Source organism: Schistocerca piceifrons, chromosome 9, assembly GCF_021461385.2.
Source record: "Schistocerca piceifrons isolate TAMUIC-IGC-003096 chromosome 9, iqSchPice1.1, whole genome shotgun sequence".
Classification (NCBI taxonomy): Eukaryota; Metazoa; Arthropoda; class Insecta; order Orthoptera; family Acrididae; genus Schistocerca; species Schistocerca piceifrons.
The window spans coordinates 178,918,678-178,940,512 of record NC_060146.1 but is presented as its reverse complement, the minus strand read 5'-3'; the positions used below and the strand labels follow the sequence as shown (position 1 = coordinate 178,940,512).

Below are 21,835 nucleotides of genomic sequence, written 5' to 3'. Positions count from 1 at the left end.
TACAATCCAGTATCTGATTTCGGAAACTCTGTCTGACCATGATGTAATCTAATTGAAATCTTCCAGTATCTCCCGGCCTTTTCCAAGTATACCTCCTCCTCTTGTGATTCTTGAACAGGGTATTCGCTATTACTAGCTGAAACTTGTTACAGAACTCAATTAGTCTTTCTCCTCTTTCATTCCTTGTCCCAAGCCCATATTCTCCTGTAACCTTTTCTTCTACTCCTTCCCCTACAACTTCATTCCAGTCGCCCATGACTATTAGATTTTCGTCCCCCTTTACATACTGCATTACCCTTTCAATATGCACATACACTTTCCCTATCTGTTCATCTTCAGCTTGCGACGTCGTCATGTATACCTGAACTATCGTTGTCGGTGTTGGTCTGCTGTCGATTCTGATTAGAACAATTCGGTCACTGAACTGTTCACAGTAACACACCCTCTGCCCTACCTTCCTATTCATAACGAATCCTACACCTGTTATACCATTTTCTGCTGCTGTTGATATTACCCGATACTCATCTGACCAGAAATCCTTGTCTTCCTTCCACTTCACTTCACTGACCCCTACTATATGTAGATTGAGCCTTTGCATTTCCCTTTTCAGATTTTCTAGTTTCCCTACCACGTTCAAGCTTCTGACATTCCACGCCCCGACTCGTAGAACACTATCCTTTCGTAGATTATTCAATCTTTTTCTCATGGTAACCTCCCCCTTGGCAGTCCCCTCCCGGAGATCCGAATGGGAGACTATTCTGGAATCTTTTGCCAATGGAGAGATCATCATGACACTTCTTCAATTACAGGCCACATGTCCTGTGGATACACGTTACGTGTCTTTAATGCAGTGGTTTCCATTGCCTTCTGCATCCTCATGTCGTTGATCATTGCTGATTCATCCGCCTTTAGGGGCAATTTCCCACCCCCAAGGACAAGAGAGTGCCCTGAATCTCAATCCGCTCCTCTGCCCTCTTTGACAAGGCCGTTGGCAGAATGAGGCTGACTTCTTATGCCGGAAGTCTTCGGCCGCCAATGGAGATTATTTATCAACATTTAGGCAGTGGCGGGGATCTAACCCGGGACCGAAGACGTTTTGATTATGAATCAAATACGCTACCCCTAGACCACGGTGACCGCTATGGTAGCAGGTTCGAATCCTGCCTCGGGCATGGATGTGTGTGTTGTCCTTAGGTTAGTTAGGTTTAAATAGTTCTAAGTTCTACGGGACTGATGATCTCAGCTGTTAAGTCCCATAGAGCTCAGAGCCTTTTGAATCATTTTGAGACATATATCAACATCTCTCCTTCGGAAAACAGTCTAAGAGTAATAACACATGAAACTCTAAAACATAAACTGGACTGAGTACGTAACAGTAATGTGCAATAAAGCATCACAGTACTTTTGCTTCCGAAGGATGTTGCATTTTCTGTTGACATTTGACTGATTGCGTATTACAGGCTCTTTCACTATTGTCACAATATTTTCACAGAAATAAACGTAACTGAAGTGAGATACATGTAAATCAAAATTATAATATGATTACTCTATGAATATTTCACTGTAGCTTTATCGCTGGCGTGGCACGATAACAAGTCAGTACGCTATGTCAGATCAATTTTCTCGAGTTTGTGACATACAGAGACGTCCACTCATGTCTAAAGAAAACTTCAATATGCCAGTTAAGTTTCAGATGCAGAAACGTGTTATCTAATATGTGGCTCATATTTTTCATTGCAAAACTTTTTCGAATTTCTCGCAGTGCTTTACATCCACATATGTATCACAGTAACTATGAGCATTAACGAAATGATGGACACATCGTAATGAAACTGACATATAAAGCTAAATGCAAAGCAAAAATGTTTTTTTTACTAGGTAGTTTCTGGAGAATCGTTTGAGAAAGATTGCAGGGCGTGGGCTTGGATTATGTCATCGCCGACCGGTCGAAAGGTGGTAAAAGCTTGTCGGCTTCCCCTTCCCAACAAACGAAATTTTCTTCGCCTTTGAAGGATCATTCCATCATGAATTCGTGCCACAGGGACCACCTGTTAATCCGTGGTACTGTCTGGACGTGTTGCGACGCCTGCGAGAAAATGTGAGAAGGAAACGGCCTGAAACGTGGCGAGACAATTCATGGCACCTGCACATTCATCCCTGTTAGTGTGTGACTATTGCACAGAAAAAGAAATCACTGTGCTGCCTCATCTTCCTTACTCTCCAGACCTGGCCGCTGCAGACTTTTTATTTCCAAACCTGAAAACCCTGTTGAAAGTACGAAGATTGGCAGCGATAGAAGAGATGAAAGAAAATTCGCAGACGACACTTTGCGCGATAAAGTAAGAGGCGTACCAAGAGTGCTTGCGCAAAGTGAAAACGGCGTATCAATTGCGGAGAGGCGTATTTCGGAGGTGACAATGCGCAATACGTAAAAGGTAAGAGTAGAGTAACTTGGTGGAAAAAGTTCCTATATTTTTTGGACACATCCCGCGTTTGTCACAAAGAATTGCAGCTCTGACCATTTACGTACCCACCGATGGGGCGTATGTATGCGAATTTACATTGACATTCGAACATGTCTTTTCGGTGCTTCACTATTTTATGTCAGGCAGTATGCAATTATGACACGGCTGTATAAACATGCCCGGTATCGTGTCGTGTCCAAGTATAATGCGCGAGGCTCGACTCGGGGTGGTTCCAGGAACCGCTCGTTACTGCGTCCTTTGCTCTCGCCGCAGACCTGCGCCACACAGGATGTAGGTCGCACCGCATCCTCAGCAGCCCGCAGCCTCTTCTCCTCCCTCCCTCCCTCTCTGCTAATTGGGTGCAGACTCGCCGCTAACAAGGCGGCCCGGGCGACGGCTAACAAAGCCACAGGTAGTGACGGCGAGTGTTTGATGCGCTGACAGCGGGTTTCGCATCCCTCCGTAATGAATACGCAGCCCGCCTTTCATTTGACACGGCTTCTAGAAAACATAGCCGCAGCCACATCTCGTTATTAACGAGATTTACAACATTACTGCTGATGCTACTGCTGCTGCAGGCGATGATATGGCGGTTCGGGGACACGGGAGTCTGGTAAGAGGGATTACTCAACTGGGATACTGTTGACCAACTCAACCACAAACACTGCACGTTTTAAATAACGAAATCACCAGGTAGTATTTTCTGTGATCTTTTCAAATCGTCTGATTTTGGAAGATCATGTTACACTATTAGAAAAAGTCAAGTTTTCTGGTTCAAAAAAATGGCTCTGAGCACTATGGAACTCAACTGCTGTGGTCATCAGTCCCCTAGAGCTTAGAACTACTTAAACCTAACTAAGGACATCACACACATCCATGCCCGAGGCAGGATTCGAACCTGCGACCGTAGCAGTCGCACAAGTTTTATGGAATCGATGGCTTACAAACAACAGGTTTGAACCGTACTCAACGAACAGAATGCAAAAAGTTCTGTTGAATACTCCAAATAACGTTGGAAAGATAGAAAATTTTAGCGACTGGGGAGAAATTTCAAAATGAGTCCCACAGGGTTCAATTTTGGGTCCACCCATATTCCTTACTAGCCTCCTCGCTGCAGCTTCCCCAGAGTATCTGTTCTACATATATTGAACATACCTCCTACTCGCCGGCCGCTGTGACCGAGCGGTTCTAGGCGCTTCAGTCCGGAACCGCGCCGCTGCTGCGGTCGCAGGTTCGAATGCTGTCTCGGGCATTGATGTGTGTGATGTCCTTAGGTTAGTTAGGTTTAAGTAGTTCTAAGTTCTAGGGGACTGATGACCTCAGATGTTAAGTCTCATAGTGCTCAGAGCCATTTGAACCTCTTCCTCTCCTCCATGTGTCCACCACTTCCTCCTTCTGTCCGTCATCTCGTTCTGCCACTTCTATCTGTCTATCTCTTCTTCTCCACTCACTCCGTCTCTTAATCTTCTCGTCCCCCCTCCTTTGTCCACTTTTTGCATCCTCTCTCTCTCTGACGACATCTTCCTCCTTCCTCCCGCTGAACATAATTATTTCCCTGTCTCTATATCCGCCTCCCCCCTCTTCCTTTCCCACCTATCTACTACATCTCTACATCTTTCACCTGCCTCATGCATCTCACCCTTCATCCTTCTCTCTGTCCATATCCTCCTTTTCCTCTCGCTCTGTTTATTCCCTTGTCTATTCATGTCCATCTGTCACAAGCTATGGTGACCAGCACGTGTAGCCCATGCAATACAACAACCAACAGTCTGTTTTGTTGAAGGCAACCGCTGTAGAAGCAATCCTTTTTTTTTTCAGAAATAAACCGCTGTCTCCTTTACCAGAACATTTATTTACAGGAGCATGACCGGTATTGTGATATCATATCAACTTTCAACTCCACATCTACAAGATAGGAAACACACAGTCGACATCTGAAACAAAAAGAAAAAAGGATACCTATCATAATAATCGATGCTCTATGACAACGAATATGAAACACGCACACGTAAGTAAAACATTACGCTCACGACATTGGAAGGAGGGGGACGAAAGCTCCTCAGAATAAAATACTGTTACCCGAAACAAGCAGGGCGTCAAAGATGAAACTGACCAGTTGAAAACCTACAACGAAACGAGCAAAATACGAAAACCGATAAGGTAAGAAGTACCAGCTAGTAACGCTTGAAACCCATGGTGAAGAAAACTCAGTTCATACCAGGAATCGACGGACAGCAACCCTACAACAGCCTTGCGATACAGGGCCACACTGTTAGTCAACGTGCTTATGTGTGTCATGGAGGGAATTAGCCCCACCCCACACATAGTAGGGACAGTTACAAACTGGGAGTCTGGGAAACACTGAGGCCCCCGCTAGCTACACAACACAACCATATAACCCGTATTTCCCCGAATCTAATGCGCCATTCAATATAATGAGCACCCTAATTTTCAAAATTAATTAAAAAAAGGAATTTAGATCGTTGGTAGGCTATTTTTGTTGAAATTTATTTTACAACGCTAACTTTATTTCAGACAACATTGAACGTATACATGAACTATAAAAAACAACAATAATTTACTTTTAAGTTACTCACTACGGTAATAAGTGACATTTTATCATTATAAAAGAACGCCTAACTTGATTACCTACATGACACACACGGAAATATACTGTAAATTACAGGCCTTACTCATCATTATTCACTAATGTCGTCATTACTGGAATCTTGAATGATTTTACGATCACTGGTGCTTCGATACGTTTCCAGGCAGCTGAAACCCAGTGCCCAATAATGTAGGGTGCAGCACGTTTAATTTTTCCTGTCGGAGTCAGTACACGATTTAGTTCGCAAAACCACTTTTCGTTATGTTTCTGAACGTAACCATTGGAAGGTGATCCCTTGATGTCTCAGAATGTGTCGTACCAACCGATACCTTTTTCTAGTCAGGTTGGCCCAGAAATTTGTTTTTCCCCAATTATATTCATTACCTCCTCATTACTTACGTGATCTACCCATTTAATCAGGCTGCATGTGGTGGCCGTGCGGTTCTGGCGCTGCAGTCCGAGACCGCTGGGCTGCTACGGTCGCAGGTTCGAATCCTGCCTCGGGCATGGGTGTGAGTGATGTCCTTAGGTTAGTTAGGTTTAAGTAGTTCTAAGTTCTAGGGGACTGATGACCTAAGTCCCATAGTGCTCAGAGCCATTTGAACCATTTGAACCCATTTAATCTTCAACATTCGTCTGCAGCACCATATTTTCTTTGTGTCTAAACTGTTTATCGTCCATGTTTCACTTGCCTAAACTGTTTATCGCTCTCATTTGACTTCCGTACATGGCTGCACTCCTTATAAATACTTTCAGAAAAGACTTCGTACGCTTTAATCAATATTCGATCTTAAAATATTTCTCTCCTTAAGAAACGCTTTCCTTGTCATTGTCAGTCTAAATTCTGCATCCTCTCTATTTCGGTCATCATCAGTTAGTTTGCTGCCGAAATAGCAAATTCATCTACAACTTCTAGAGTCTCGTGTCCTAATGTAATTCCCTCAGCATCATTTGATTTATCTAGAGTACATTCCATATCCTTTTGTTTTTGTTGATGTTCAGCTTATAACCTCGTTTGGAGGCACTGGCCATTCCGTTCAAATGCTCCATCGCCGTCTGTGACCGAATTGAAATGTCATCGGCAAACCTCATCGTTTTCATTTCTTCTCCGTGAACTTTAATTCCTACTCCAATTTTTCCTTTGGTTTCCTTTACACCTTACTGATTGTACAGACTGAATGATGTATTGTAAACCTGCTATATTCACAATTTCTAAGAGAGTATTCCTCTAAGCCTATAAATGCTATAAACGTCGCTTTGCCTTTCCTTAACATATCCTCTAGCTGTAAGTTGTAGAGTCAGTATTGCCTCACGTTTTCCCACATTTCTCTGGTATCCAAACTGATATGCCCCAAGACTAGCTTCTACCAGTTTTTCCATTGTTCTATAAAGAAATATCATAGCAACAAAAATCCCAGTTACTACACACTCTACACCTCTCTACGTATAATTGCGCTATGGGACTCGTGTAGGCAAGGATGTTCGGATTAAACTCTGCCTCCGGGGAGGTAATCCTTGTTTCGCGACGGACGCGACCACGGATGTCGGCAGCTCGTGTGACAAGCGACAAGCATGTTCACCACGAAGGGCAGTGACAGCTCTGCAAATTAGCTGTCACTCAATGATTACTCTGCCCGCTGTTGTTGCACAGTGGCGCAGAATGAAAGAGGAGTCGCATTCCCCAAAATCACCGTACAGCAACCCCCACCCCCTCCTCGGCTCCCCTCACTCTCCCACCAAACTAATGTGGAAGTAAAGAGGAGGTGGTGGGAGAGTAGGGGGGGGGGGTGGGGTTAGGAAAAAATCTGAATGGGGGAAATCCCTACGTCATCGTACAGGAAGACAAAGCAGGTCATGTCACTTGCAGACAATAGAACTGTGCACATTAGCGAACCAATGGCGTTTCAGAATTGGCAACTACCTATTCCCTCTATGAATCTTGTTTGGTACTGATCCCAGACTGACGAATAATAATCTAGTATTTGTCAAAAGAGGGCTTTGTAAGCGCCTCCTCCATGGGCTTCCTGACGACACTTTCAAGCATTCTCATTCTGGCATCTTGCCTTCCATGCAATTAGCGTGAATTGCAGAATAATTATATAGATATAAATAAAAGGCCGCGTTAGTGTTTGAACACATTGTACTGCGTAGGTGTATAGTGGTTTTACTGTTAGACCACCCTGTTTTATGTAGATATAGATGGATGATAACTCTAATAATTGAACACCCATGTACTTTAAAGATGTAGGGTAGCGCTGCTGCTGAACACCCTTTGTGTGTAGGGTAGAACCAGTACTTGAAGATCCTCTACTACGTAGATACAGATGCAACTTAGCATTACTTTTTGAACACACTGTATTATGTACATGTAAGATAGCACTGCTGGTGAGCACCTTGTACTAAGTAGATACAAGATAGAGTTATTTTTTGAACACTCTGTACGATAAAAATGTAGTGTAACACATTTTAGAACATCCTGTACTATGTAGATGTACGGTAGAGTTTGTTTGAACATCCTATCCTATGCAATTAGAGACGCAAGAAAATGCTACTGTTTGAACAAAGTAGTATTACTGTTCGAGTGCCTTGTACTATCTAGATGTGGATGTGAAGTAGTGTTACTGTTTGAACACCCTTTCTATATAGATCTAAGTTAGCATAACTTTTTGAGCGCTGCGCAGTATGGAGATGTGGGTGTAAAGTGGGGTACTGTTTGAGCACCTTGGACTATGTGGATGTATATAACGTTACTTTTAGGACATACTGTAATATCTAGATGTACGGTTTACTGTTTGAATATCCTGTACTACACACATAAAAAAAAGTTTTGCATCACCTCGGTTCCGAGAGTTCTGGAACCTGTATTGAAAATAGGAACAGAGATCAAAATAAACATCATTTCCGCCCTTTTTATTGGTCATGAAAACCACATATTGCACGTTGTGCCACCATACAGCGAGACCTTCAGAGGTGGCGGTCCAGATTGCTGCACACACTGGTACGTCTAATACCCAGTAGCATGTGCTCTTGCTTTGACGCTTGCCTGTATTCGTCGTGGCATAGTATCCACAAGTTCATCAAGGCACTGTTGGTCTAGACTGTCCCACTCCTCAACGGCGATTCGGCATAATTTCCTCAGAGTGGTTGGTGGGTCACGTCACTCAGAAAGCCCTTTTGAATCTATCCCAGGCACTTTCGACTGGGTTCATGTCTGGAGAACATGCTGGCCACTGTAGTCGAGCGATGTTATCCTGAGGGAAGTCGTTGACAGGATGTGAACGATGGGGGCGCAAATTGTCGTCCATGACGACGAATGCCTCGCCAATAAGCTGCCGACATAGTTGCACTATTGGTCGGAGGATGGCATTCACAAATCGTACAGCCACCACGGCGCCTTCCGTAACCACCAGAAGCGTACGTCGGCACCACATAATGCCGCCTCAAAACAGCAGGGAACCTCCACCTTGCTGCACTCGCTCGACAGTGTGTCTAAGGCGTCCAGCCTGACCGGGTTGCCTCCAAACACGTCTCCGACGATTATCTGGTTGATTGCATACGCGACACTCATCGTTGAACAGAACGTGATGCCAGTCCTGAGCTGTCCATCCGGAATATTGTTGGGCCCATCTGTACCGTGCTGCATGGTGTCGTGGTTGCAAAGATGGACCTCGCCATGGACGACGGGAGCGAATTTGCCCTTCATGTAGCCTATTGAGCACAGTATGAGTCGTAACACGACGTCCAGTGGCTGCACGAAAAGCATTATTCAACATGGTGGAGCTGCTGTCAGGATTTCTCCGAGCCATAATCCGTAGGTAGTGGTCATCCACTGCAGTAGTAGCCCTTGGGCAGGCTGAGTGAGGCATGTCATCGACAGTTCCTGTCTCTCTGTATCTCCTCCATGTCCGAACAACATCGCTTTGGTTCACTCGGAGACGCCTGGACATTTCCCTTGTTGAGAGCCCTTCCTGGCACAAAAGTAACAATTCGGACGCGATCGAACCACGGTATTGTCTAAGCATGGATGAACTGCAGACAACACGAGCCGTGTACCTCCTTTCTGGTGGAATGACTGGAACTGACTGGCTGTTGGACCCCCTCCATCTAATAGGCGCTGCTCATGAATGGTTGTTTACATCTTTGGGCGGATTTAGTGACATCTGTGAACAAAGGACTGTGTCTATGATACAATATCTATATCCAGGAGTTCTGGGAACTGGGGTGATGCAAAAATTTTTTTGATGTGTGTGTATTATAGATGCAAAGTGGTGCTATCTTTTGAATGCCGTGTGTTATGTAGACGTACTATAACATTACTGTTTGAGTACTTTGTACCATACGAATGTACACTCCTGGAAATGGAAAAAAGAACACATTGACACCGGTGTGTCAGACCCACCATACTTGCTCCGGACACTGCGAGAGGGCTGTACAAGCAATGATCACACGCACGGCACAGCGGACACACCAGGAACCGCGGTGTTGACCGTCGAATGGCGCTAGCTGCGCAGCATTTGTGCACCGCCGCCGTCAGTGTCAGCCAGTTTGCCGTGGCATACGGAGCTCCATCGCAGTCTTTAACACTGGTAGCATGCCGCGACAGCGTGGACGTGAACCGTATGTGCAGTTGACGGACTTTGAGCGAGGGCATATAGTGGGCATGCGGGAGGCCGGGTGGACGTACCGCCGAATTGCTCAACACGTGGGGCGTGAGGTCTCCACAGTACATCGATGTTGTCGCCAGTGGTCGGCGGAAGGTGCACGTGCCCGTCGACCTGGGACCGGACCGCAGCGACGCACGGATGCACGCCAAGACTGTAGGATCCTACGCAGTGCCATAGGGGACCGCACCGCCACTTCCCAGCAAATTAGGGACACTGTTGCTCCTGGGGTATCGGCGAGGACCATACGCAACCGTCTCCATGAAGCTGGGCTATGGTCCCGCACACCGTTAGGCCGTCTTCCGCTCACGCCCCAACATCGTGCAGCCCGCCTCCAGTGGTGTCGCGACAGGCGTGAATGGAGGGACGAATGGAGACGTGTCGTCTTCAGCGATGAGAGTCGCTTCTGCCTTGGTGCCAATGATGGTCGTATGCGTGTTTGGCGCCGTGCAGGTGAGCGCCACAATCAGGACTGCATACGACCGAGGCACACAGGGCCAACACCCGGCATCATGGTGTGGGGAGCGATCTCCTACACTGGCCGTACACCACTGGTGATCGTCGAGGGGACACTGAATAGTGCACGGTACATCCAAACTGTCATCGAACCCATCGTTCTACCATTCCTAGACCGACAAGGGAACTTGCTGTTCCAACAGGACAATGCACGTCCGCATGTATCCCGTGCCACCCAACGTGCTCGAGAAGGTGTAAGTCAACTACCCTGGCCAGCAAGATCTCCGGATCTGTCCCCCATTGAGCATGTTTGGGACTGGATGAAGCGTCGTCTCACGCGGTCTGCACGTCCAGCACGAACGCTGGTCCAACTGAGGCGCCAGGTGGAAATGGCATGGCAAGCCGTTCCACAGGACTACATCCAGCATCTCTACGATCGTCTCCATGGGAGAATAGCAGCCTGCATTGCTGCGAAAGGTGGATATACACTGTACTAGTGCCGACATTGTGCATGCTCTGTTGCCTGTGTCTATGTGCCTGTGGTTCTGTCAGTGTGATCATGTGATGTATCTGACCCCAGGAATGTGTCAATAAAGTTTCCCCTTCCTGGGACAATGAATTCACGGTGTTCTTATTTCAATTTCCAGGAGTGTATATGTGAAGTAGCTTTACAGTTTGAACACCCTGTATTATGCATATGTACTGTAACGTTACTTTTAGAACATCTTGTATTATGTAAATGTACCGTGTACTGTTTGAACATCCTGTACTATATTATAGTGGCAAGGTGACGTTGCTTTTTGAGCACACTGTACTATGTAGACATACAGTAACATTACTGTTTGAGTACGCTGTTCCTTTTAGGTGTGGATTTCAAGTAGCGTTATTATTTGAACACTGTGTACTATGTAATCGTAGATGCAAAGAAGCATGCCTTTTTGAACGCCCCTGTACTATGTAGATGTAAGGTAGTATTACTGTTTTAGTACCTTATTTATGTAGAACAGGACGTACCGTTGTTTCTTGAACACCCTGTACTGTGAAGACAAGGTGTATTTCGTATGTGTGTGGAAGCGCTACATTTGGAGCGCCCTGTACTACGTACATGTACGAAGGCTGTTCAATAAAAAATTATTTTTTTACAACATACCTTTACTTATCCTCATACTTTTGATGGTCCTTCTCAAAGTAGTCTCCCTTGAATGCGATGCACTTGTCCCAGTGTTTCTGTCAGTCTTCAAATACATGCTGGAAACTATTTTTTGAAAATTCCTTCAAAATCGCCTCCACAGCCTTCAACACTGTTTCTGATGATTGATAATGCCTCCCACGAAGGAGTTTCTTCATGTTACGGAATAGAAAAAAGTCACATGGGGCTAAATCCGGACTATATGGAGGGTGAGGGATGCACCTCACGTTGATTTTTTACAAGATATTAAGCAACAACATTGGCAGTATGCGACCGCGCATTATCGTGGTGCAGCATCCAGCACTGCTTCAGGGAAATGTGGCCTTTTGCGCCTGATATGCACTTGCAATGTTTTCAGGACATCCTTGTAGTATTGTCCAGTTACTGATATGTGTGCAGGTACAACACGCTGATAAACCATTCCATGAATATCAAAGAATGAGACGACCATAACTTTCCCAGCAGAAGAAACCACTTTCGCTTTTTGGGTTTTGGTGATGAAGGAGATTTCCACACTGAGCTTTGCTGTTTTCTCTCAGGACCAAAATAATGTATCCAAGTTTCACCATCAGTGATTACATTCGAAAGAAACTCCGGATCTCCCTCTAACATCAACTTTAATTGCACGCAGATCTCCAGGTGTATGTCCTTTTGTTCGGGAATCAACAGTCTTGGAACCCATCGCGCACAAACACGTGACATGTGTGATTTTTCTGTCACCAACGTGTGGGTGGCACCCAATGCAATGTTCAGTATTTCAGAAAGTGAGCTTAAGGTATGAAACCTCCTGGTAGATTAAAACTGTGTCCCGGATCGAGACTCGAACTCAGGAACTTTGCCTTTCGCGGGAAAGTGCTCTACCATCTGAGCTACCCAAGCATGACTCACGCCCCGTGCTCACAGCTTTACATCCGCCAGCACCTCGCCACTTACTTTCCTAACTTCACAGAAGCTCTCTTGTGAACTTTGCAGTACAAGCACTCCTGGACGAAAGGATATTGCGGAGACATGGCTCAGCCACAGCCTGGGGGATGTTTCCAGAGTGAGTCTCTCATCTTAAGGTAATTCGGCGATTCTGTCTCACAACCACAGCACCAATGTCGATGTTTTCTTCCGTGCGTTCAGTAACTGGAGCACCGGGTCCACCTTCCTTAGAAATTTATAGTCTTCCCTCCTTAAACAGTGTAAACCACCTTCGAGCTGTACTGTAGGGAAAAACACTCTCCATAGGCCTGTAACACTGTATACGCCTCAGAACAGGATTTGTTGAGATGAAAGCAGAATTCCAAAGCTGCATATTGTTCCTCGCGTGTTACCTCCAATGTAGCGATGGGCGATACTAAACACGTCTGACCTTGCCTGCCTCTCACAGGCGGGAACCCGGAGTCCCAACAATGAAACTACTACAGCGTGTTTGTTGCACATTAAGCTAACAGAATATTGTTGTTTTGGTCTTCAGCCCTGAGGCTGGTTTGATGCAGCTCTCCATTCTACTCTATCCTGTGCAAATCTCCTAGTACCTACTGCAATCTACATCCTTCTGAATCTGTTTAGTGTATTCATCTTTTGGTCTACCTCTACTATTTTTACCCTCCACGCTGCCCTCCAATACTAAATTGGTGATCCCTCGATGTCTCAGAACATGTCCGATCAACCGATCCCTTCTTGTAGTCAAGTTGTGCCGCAAACTTCTCTTTTCCCCAATCCTATTCAATACCTCCTCATTAGTTATGTGATCTACACATCTAATCTTCAGCGTTCTTCTGTAGCACCACATTTCGAAAGCTTCTATTCACTTCTTGTCTAAACTATTTATCGTCCATGTTTCACTTCCATACATGGCTACACTCTATACAAATACTTTCAGAAAGGACTTCCTGACACTCGATGTTAACAAATTTCTCTTCTTCAGAAACGCTTTCCTTGCCATTGCCAGTCTACATTTTATATCCTCTGTACTTCGGCCATCATCAGTTATTTTGCTCCCCAAATACCAAAACCCCTTTACTACTTTAAGTGTCTCATTTCCTAACCTAATTCCCTCAGCATCACCCGATTTATTTCGACTACATTCCATTATCCTAGTTTTGCTTTTGTTGATGTTCATCTTATACCCTCCTTTCAAGACACTGTCCATTCCGTTCAACTGCTCTTCCAAGTTCTTTGCTGTCTCTGACAGAATTACAATGTCATCGGCGAACCTCAAAGTTTTTATTTCTTCTCCATGGATTTTAATACCTACTCCGGATTTTTCTTTTGTTTCCTTCAGTACTTGCTGAATATACAGATTAAATAACATCGGGGAGAGGCAACAACCCTGTCTCACTCCCTTCCCAACCACTGCTTCCCTTTCATGTCCCTCAACTCTTATAACTGCCATCTGGTTTCTGTACAAATTGTAAACAGCTTTTTGCTCCCTGTATTTTACCTCTGCCACCTTCAAAATTTGAAAGAGAGTATTCCAGTCAAAACAGAATATCATAAGATTAAATTAAAAAACAAAAACAAGAAAACAGAATATCATAAGATTAATTTTTAGTGCGAGAAATCATGACCATAAGAAAAATTAGGATAATTCTTTATTGAGCAGCCCTGGTGCTTGTAAGTAGCGCTACGTTATGCACAGCCTACACTATTGCTTTAGCAGACAGCTGACGACGTGAGGCTGGAGACAGAACAGACAGCCCCTCACCTTCTTGCAGTACTCGAGGATCTCGAGCTTGTCCTTCCGGCAGGAGGCGGGCTTGGAGGCGGTATCGGGCATCCAGCGGCCAGTCTCGCCCATGTACTGGCTGTGGTATTGCGCCGCCCCCGCGCCCTTCTCGCACAGTACGGCCACCTGCGGCTCGAAGTGCGCTGCGGGCGTCGCCTCCGTGCCCGATGGCTGCAGCGCCTGCAACACAACACCGAAGATGTCGCCGTCAGTAGCGTTCGAAACGTTCTGACAAGGAGACGGCACGACCGTGGGGTCGGGGATTTGTCCGAAATTTTGTGTGGTGAAAGAGGATCCCTTACACCTCACGTGGTTAAAATATTAGGACGCACTACTCGGAAAATCCCGGGAAAAATCGATCCAAAGTTTCTTAGGTGCCATATGAGTATAAAATGTTTGTGAATGGCCGAGCCGCCGTCTGTCCTAGATGTTTATGGCTCGAACTATTACGCCTGAGGTCTCGGGTTCGATTCCTCCTCTGGCACTTTTTTCCTTCTGTTTCATTTTCTTTTGTTATTCCACCAATTATTCAGATAGTTTCCCAAACCTACATTACCTGTAACAAATTAGTTACATTATTCAATAAAAATTATTTTCTTTATGTCCAACAACACAATTCATGGCGGTGGGTTTTCCATTTTTTATTGTAAAGTATGAGGAAAAAACACTGGGTTTTTAATCAGATAACAAAGTCGATTGGGGAACATTCAATTTTTATACATATAATAATTATAAACAAGAACTGCAGTGGTAATTATCGTAAAAACAAACAAAGCAATAGTTTTTGCGACATCTTGCGCAACATATAAAAGCGGATTTTTCACAATCACAGGGCGTTTGCAATAAATCTGTACAAAAACATGCCCCATTAACATTTACGAAAATGTTTTGAGTTTCTGATAATTTGAGGCAAACCAGGAATATTGAATCATGTCTCGGAATATTGGTGGCGATAATTGATGGTGAATTATAGAATGAATTTTTATACAATCTTCCCGGGAATTAATTTCACGATTCTCCTGTAACAATGCGCTGCACTTTTGCAAGCAACTGAAGGAAAAAAAAAAATGACGGCATGTCGATCGATGACAAAGCCCGCTCTGGACGTCCAACTGCCCGAATCTATGAAAACATTGAGTAACTTCGAGGGCTTGTGTTTACAGACCGTCTACAGACAATAGAGCAACTGTGATTAATCGGTTATCTTGGGGCTCGGCCCAGCGAATTTTAGCGGAAGATTTGGGAATGAAAAGACTTGCTGTCAAATTTGTTTCTCGGATTCTGATTGACAATCTAAAGGAACGTCGAGTTGAAACATCTCGTGCTTTGAAACAACAGCTTGAAACTCGTCCACATTATCTGTCAAAGGTCATTACTGGTGATGAGCCATGGTGCTATGGTTACGACCCAGAAACAAGCAACAATCAAGCCAGTGAATGACGTCATCGTCACCAGGTCCAAAAAAAAAAAAAAAAAGTCCTCAAGTCGAATCAGACCTCAAAACAATGGTGATTTGCTTTTTTGATGCCAAAGGCGTAGTTCATCCAGAGTTTGTTCCCCCAGGTCGGACCATCAATCAATCCTTTTATTTGGAGGTTTTGAGAAGATTGCGCAAAACTGTTCGTCAAAAAAACCAAATGGTTCAAATAGCTGTGAGCACTATGGGCTTAACATCTGAGGTCATCAGTCCCCTAGACTTAGAACTACTTAAACCTAACTAACATACGGACATCGAACACACATCCGTGCCCGAGGCAGGATTCGAACCTGCGACGGTAGCAGTAGCGCGTTTCCGGACTGAAGCGCCTAGAACTCTAAAAGAACCGATTTGTGGCAGATGGGAGACTGGTTCTTCCACCATGACAACGCAGCTGCACACACAGCCATCTGTGTTGCATAGTTTTCGGCTAAAATCGCATGACAAACTGCCTATTGGCTTCTGTCTCGGGTTCTTCGGCCGACGTTCATCTAATGATTTTTCTGACGTTTCGCCAGCACGAGTGGCTGGCATTGTCAAAGCTTCACCCTCCATTGCCGGTGGTGAACTGGAGCCGAGCTCGCGGGCGCAGACTATATGTACCTGGCGCGCCAACGTCCGAGGGCTTCTCCGCTGTCATTTCCGGTGCGGTTCTCCTCTTGCTACCTGCGACGGTCGTTCGCTGCAGTACGGGAAGCCAGGATCCGTTGACCTTAAGGCTTTCCTCTTTCTTGTTCAAACTGTTCGCATGTTTTTGTATTTCTACAGCTTCTCTGAACAAGCGCGTGTGATAATGCTTCTCTACAGCCAGAACTTCAGTGTCGGCGAATTTTATTACGTGGTCGGTCTCATTCAGTGCGTGCTCTGCCACGGCCGATTTCTCCACCTGCCCCAACCTGCAATGTCGCTTATGCTCTTTGATCCTGGTGTTGATGGATCGTCCAGTCATTCCGACATATGGCAGAAAGGCCGCACATTCCCAGAGTGACGGACAGAATCAGCCGTATATTGTGCAAACATGGCGTAAAGACGATTTTCAAACCGACAAGGAAGATCAAAGAGTGTCTTAGATCGGCGAACGAGAAAAGAGACCTACTTGCAATGTCGGGAATATACCGTATACCATGCACATGCGGAAAAGTTTATGTCGGAATGACTGGACGATCCATCAACACCAGGATCAAAGAGCATAAGCGACATTGCAGGTTGGGGCAGGTGGAGAAATCGGCAGTGGCAGAGCACGCACTGAATGAGACCGACCACGTAATAAAATTCGTCGACACGGAAGTTCTGGCTGTAGAGAAGCATTATCACACGCGCTTGTTCAGAGAAGCTGTAGAAATACAAAAACATGCGAACAGTTTGAACAAGAAAGAGGAAAGCCTTAAGGTCAACGGATCCTGGCTTCCCGTACTGCAGCGATCGACCGTCGCAGGTAGCAAGAGGAGAACCGCACCGGAAATGACCGCGGAGAAGCCCTCGGACGTTAGCGCGCCAGGTACATATAGTCTGCGCCCGCGAGCTCGGCTCCAGTTCACCACCGGCAATGGAGGGTGAAGCTTTGGCAATGCTAGCCACTCGTGCTGGCGAAACGTCAGAAAAATCATTAGATGAACGTCGGCCGAAGAACCCGAGACAGAAGCCAATAGGCAGTTTGTCAACAAGTGGCCACGAAAGCCTTAACAATTTTGTAAAATGGCATGGTTCCGCTACCGCACGCACCTTACTCGCCTTCCTTGGCTCCGTCCAATGGGCACGAAAGGACACCGATTTGCCAACACTGAGGAAGTCAAGGAAGAAAACGAGGGAGGAGCTGTCAGCACCGATTTTGCGATACGCCGAATCAGAAAGCAGACACTGCATCTTTTGAATGTAATCGTGCTTGTTCAACAAAACGGTGGCGTTTCCCTTGTCCGCAGGTAAAGTAACAATATCAGGATCCATTCTGAGTGAACGTAAAGCACCCGCCTCAGCTGCTCTGATGTTACACTTGGGTGGACGGGCCGCAGTCAACACACGACAAGCTTCCCTCCTAACCTCTTCCGCAGCCTCGGAAGGTAGTTTATAAACAGCCTGTTCGATAGAACTAATAAAATCAACGACTGGCAAACTCTTAGGCGTCGGTGCGAAGTTCAAACCTTTCCCCAGCACAGACAAAGCTGCGTCGTCAAACGTTTCCTCCGTGAGATTGATCACAGAACGTCGAGAATTACAATTAGAATTAAACACTGAGCCAAGGAAACGTTCAAATTTCGCCGAATGGCGAGCAGTTACAAATTGAAATTCCCAGTCAGACTGCGACCAAGAATCACCGTCCACCCAATCCCAAGAAAATTCAGAGACATTAGACGCCATCATTAAATGAAGCTGAAATAATTCCTTAGAAACAAAATCTAATTGACGGCGGGTATAGCGGATCCTTTCATGAACAAGAGCTAAGCCAGCATGTTGCTTGATGTGATTGGCGCCAGGAAGATTAATATGATGCACAACCTAAGCAAACGTTGGAACCACACTGTGATTTCGACACATCCGTAAAAACGATAATGCACATTCCAACCTTACTCTACTGCTACGAAGTTTATCCAACCTCCGCAAGCAACGATACATTTCCTCCCCGTAGAGGTAAACAATGTGAGACCTTAACTTTTCCCGGCGAATTGAATGTTCAAACAACTTACGGGTTTGCTGCCGGGTGACGTCGTCGACCACCACCGATATTTCGACAGGAGCACACCCTGCCATTCTCAAGGCACAAATGCAAGGAGGGACATATGTGAAAAGAAATTTAATACCTCGGTTCACAGAGGAGAAACGAGGAAGATATCACACACAGAACAAGTGTCAACACAAACAAAGATGACCGACACTAGAAATATCGATAGTGACCAATCAACAGGTGAGGTAGCACTAATTCTGTCCCTCTGTCTTTTGATGAGAGACAGAGCCGGATTCCAGGCAGCATTTAAACAAAATCCACCATCCCTGTTAATAAGGTTGCTTGACAGTTTGATTTCAACAGCTTCCTTAATAACACTATCCTAATAGCTGGACGTGCAAGCCAGAATCTGCGTGTTGTTGTATTCCATAGGATGACCGGTGTCAAGGCAGTGTTCTGCTTACAACAGCCGAGCAAATCCGCTATTGTAGAACACTGCCTTGACACCGGTCATCCTATGGAATACATCAAAAGACAGAGGGACAGAACTAGTGTACCTCACCTGTTGATTGGTCACTATCGATATTTCTGGTGTTGGTCATCTTTGTTTGTGTTGATACTTGTTCTGTGTGTGATACTTTCCTTGTTTCTCCTCTGTGAAAAGAGGTAATAAATTTCCTTGCACATTTCTTCCTCCTTGCATTTGTGGCTTGAGAATGGCAGGGTGTGCTCCTGTCGAAATATCGGCGGTGGTCGACGATGTCATCCGGCAGCAAACCCGTAAGTTGTTTGAACATTCAATTCGCCGGGAAAAGTTAAGGTATCACCTTCGTACTTATTGCGGGCCTCCTGTTACCAGCGCCGCGGGTACGGTAGCCATCCTCGCCTGCCGGCCACACACCACGAGAGAGGTTTTGTTAACGACTGAACACCCTGCAGCAGTAAGATGCCATCAACATACCTCCCGTAAATTGATTTCTAAACGGCAGAAAAATACTTCTACATCTACATCCATACTCCACAAGCCACCTGATGGTGTGTGGCGGAGGGTATCTTGAGTACCTGTATCGGTTCTACCTTCTATTCCAGTCTCGTACTGTTCGTGGAAAGAAAGATTGTCGGTATGCCTGTGTGTGGACTCTAATCTCTCTGATTTTATCCTCATGGTCTCTTCGCGAGATGTGCGTAGGAGGGAGCAATATACTGCTTGACTCCTCGGTGGAGGTTGTTGTGGTCTTCAGTCCTGAGACTGGTTTGATGCAGCTCTCCATGCTACTCTATCCTGTGCAAGCTTCTTCATCTCCCAGTACGTACTGCAGCCTACATCCATCTGAATTTGCTTAGTGTATTCATCTCTTGGTCTCCCTCTACGATTTTTACCCTCCAGGCCGCCCTCCAGTACTAAGTTGGTGATCCCGTGATGCCTCAGAACATGTCCTACCAACCGATCCTTTCTTCTGGTCAAATTGTGCCACAAACTCCTCTTCTCCCCAATTCTATTCAATACCTCCTCATTAGTTACGTGATCTACCCATCTAATCTTCAGCATTCTTCTGTACCACCACATTTCGAAGGCTTCTATTCTCTTCTTGTCTAAGCTATTTATCGTCCATGTTTCACTTCCATACATGGCTACACTCCATACAAATACTTTCAGAAACGACTTCCTGACACTTAAATCAATGCTCGACGTTAACAAATTTCTCTTCTTCAGAAACGCTTTCCTTGCCGTTGCCAGTCTACATTTTATATCCTTTCTACTTCGACCATCATCAGTTATTTTGCTCCCCAAATAGAAGAACTCGTTTACTACTTTCAGTCTCTCATTTCCTTATCTAATTCCCACAGCATCAGCCGATTTAATTCGACTACATTCCATTATACTCGTTTTGCTTTTGTTGTTGTTCATCTTATACCCTCTTTTCAAGACACCGTCAATTCCGTTCAACTGCTCTTCCAAGTTCTTTGCTGTCCCTGACAGAATTACAATGTTCTCGAAACTTCAACAAAAGCCCGTACCGAGCTACTGAGCGTCTCCCTTGCAGAGTCTTGGACTGGTGTTCTATCATCTCTGTAACGCTTTCGCGATTACTAAATGATCATGTAGCGAAGCGCGCTACTCTCCGTTGGATCTTCTCTACCTCTTCTATCAACCCTATCTGTTTCGGATCCCACACCGGTGAGCAGTGTTCAAGCACTGTGCGAAAAAGTATACTGTAACCTACTTCCTTTGTTTTCGGACTGCGTTTCCTCAGGATTCTTCCAATGAACCTCAGTCTGGCATCTGCTTTACTTCTGTCAGGAAGCCCCGTGGCAGGAGTACCGACTTCGCGGAGTCGTCGACTGCCTGAGTGCCAGTAGCTGGATCGATGCGGGCAGCGCCTCACCTCTGCGAGCGACAGCTGGACCCTTTGGCGGGTCGATGGGTTCGTCGGGAAAGGTGAGGCAGCGACCTTTGCGGAAATGTCACCCTCCCTCCCCCGTCCCTCCCTCCGTGTCCTTACTGGGACACGAATCAGGGCTAGGTCGGCGGACGTGAGAAAAAGTCGTTTTAGTGTGAATCCCAACGGCACGGTGTGTGACATAGCCACGTTCGTATGGGACGAGGCAGTTTACGTGGACTCGGACGTGAACGGTCATTCGACCTCACGAGAAACAGCGCCCACGGCACACGGGACGAGTTTGTTAACGTGGTTTGCGATCTCTGCGCCCTCCAGTCATCGTTGCTGGCTTTATTTGGTGCGCAAGCAACACAGTTTCCTTATCAAACAAATAGCTGCGGTAAGTCCGGTAGCTGTTGTCCAAGAAGAGCGGAGAAAACCGGGAAGAAGATTCCAGACGCATAGATGGCTTAAGGGGAGGTTTACTATCTTTTGCTACAAAAAATTGATTTTTTTTTAAATTGCATTTTTGGACCCATAAAAGTGTTTAGAATCCAACCCCGAAACGGGTTTTCCGAATACGGAACGGAAATGTTTGTTATTCGGGGTTGAACAAAAAAAAAAAAAATGCACCTGCCTGAATTCGGTCTTTTTCAAGCACCAGTTTTTTTTCTGGAATTTCGACTTTGTAGCTGCGAAAAATTATTCTATGTGCTTGCCCAAGGATCAAGTGATCAACTGATCAAGGAGCTTACGACGTACTACGGCTTGGCAATGCGACGGCATTCCAATTCGGTGGAACAGATGAAGAAGGCAATTTGGGCAACGTATTTCCACAAGTGTTCGACGGATGACCATCCACAACACCAAAATTGTCCGGCTGGGGAAACTAGTTGGTGCAAGCGGCGCATTGCAGAGGCTACCGGGCATCTGAACCAATATCAACACCACCAGCCGCTCTCCAAAGAAGTCCAAAATGTGATTCATCCGATCTACGAGGTCCTTTCGGAGGACGAGTTATTGTACCGGTGCTTGGGAGGAAACACACAAAATTCAAAAGAAACTTTGAACGCGTGTGTTTGGAAGTTTGCTCCCAAGCATTTGCATTCTGGTGCTTAGACTGTGGAGATTGCGACTTTCCTGGCAGTGAGCAGCTTCCACGAAGGGTACTCAGCAATTATGAAGACCATGACAACGGTGGACGTCGCCCTGGGACTCTATTCGAC

At 45.7% G+C, this 21,835-nt stretch overlaps 1 protein-coding gene across 1 annotated transcript in view; it reads right to left on the bottom strand.

The window, feature by feature from the left end:
* The window catches only part of LOC124716829 (amyloid-beta-like protein), a 552,604-nt gene that overhangs the window by 42,568 nt on the left and 488,201 nt on the right, over positions 1 to 21,835 (bottom strand). Inside the window, exon 2 of the mRNA XM_047243383.1 lies at positions 14,072 to 14,272. Coding sequence (XP_047099339.1) covers positions 14,072 to 14,272 — 201 coding nt within the window. The remainder of the gene's footprint in view (positions 1 to 14,071; positions 14,273 to 21,835) is intronic.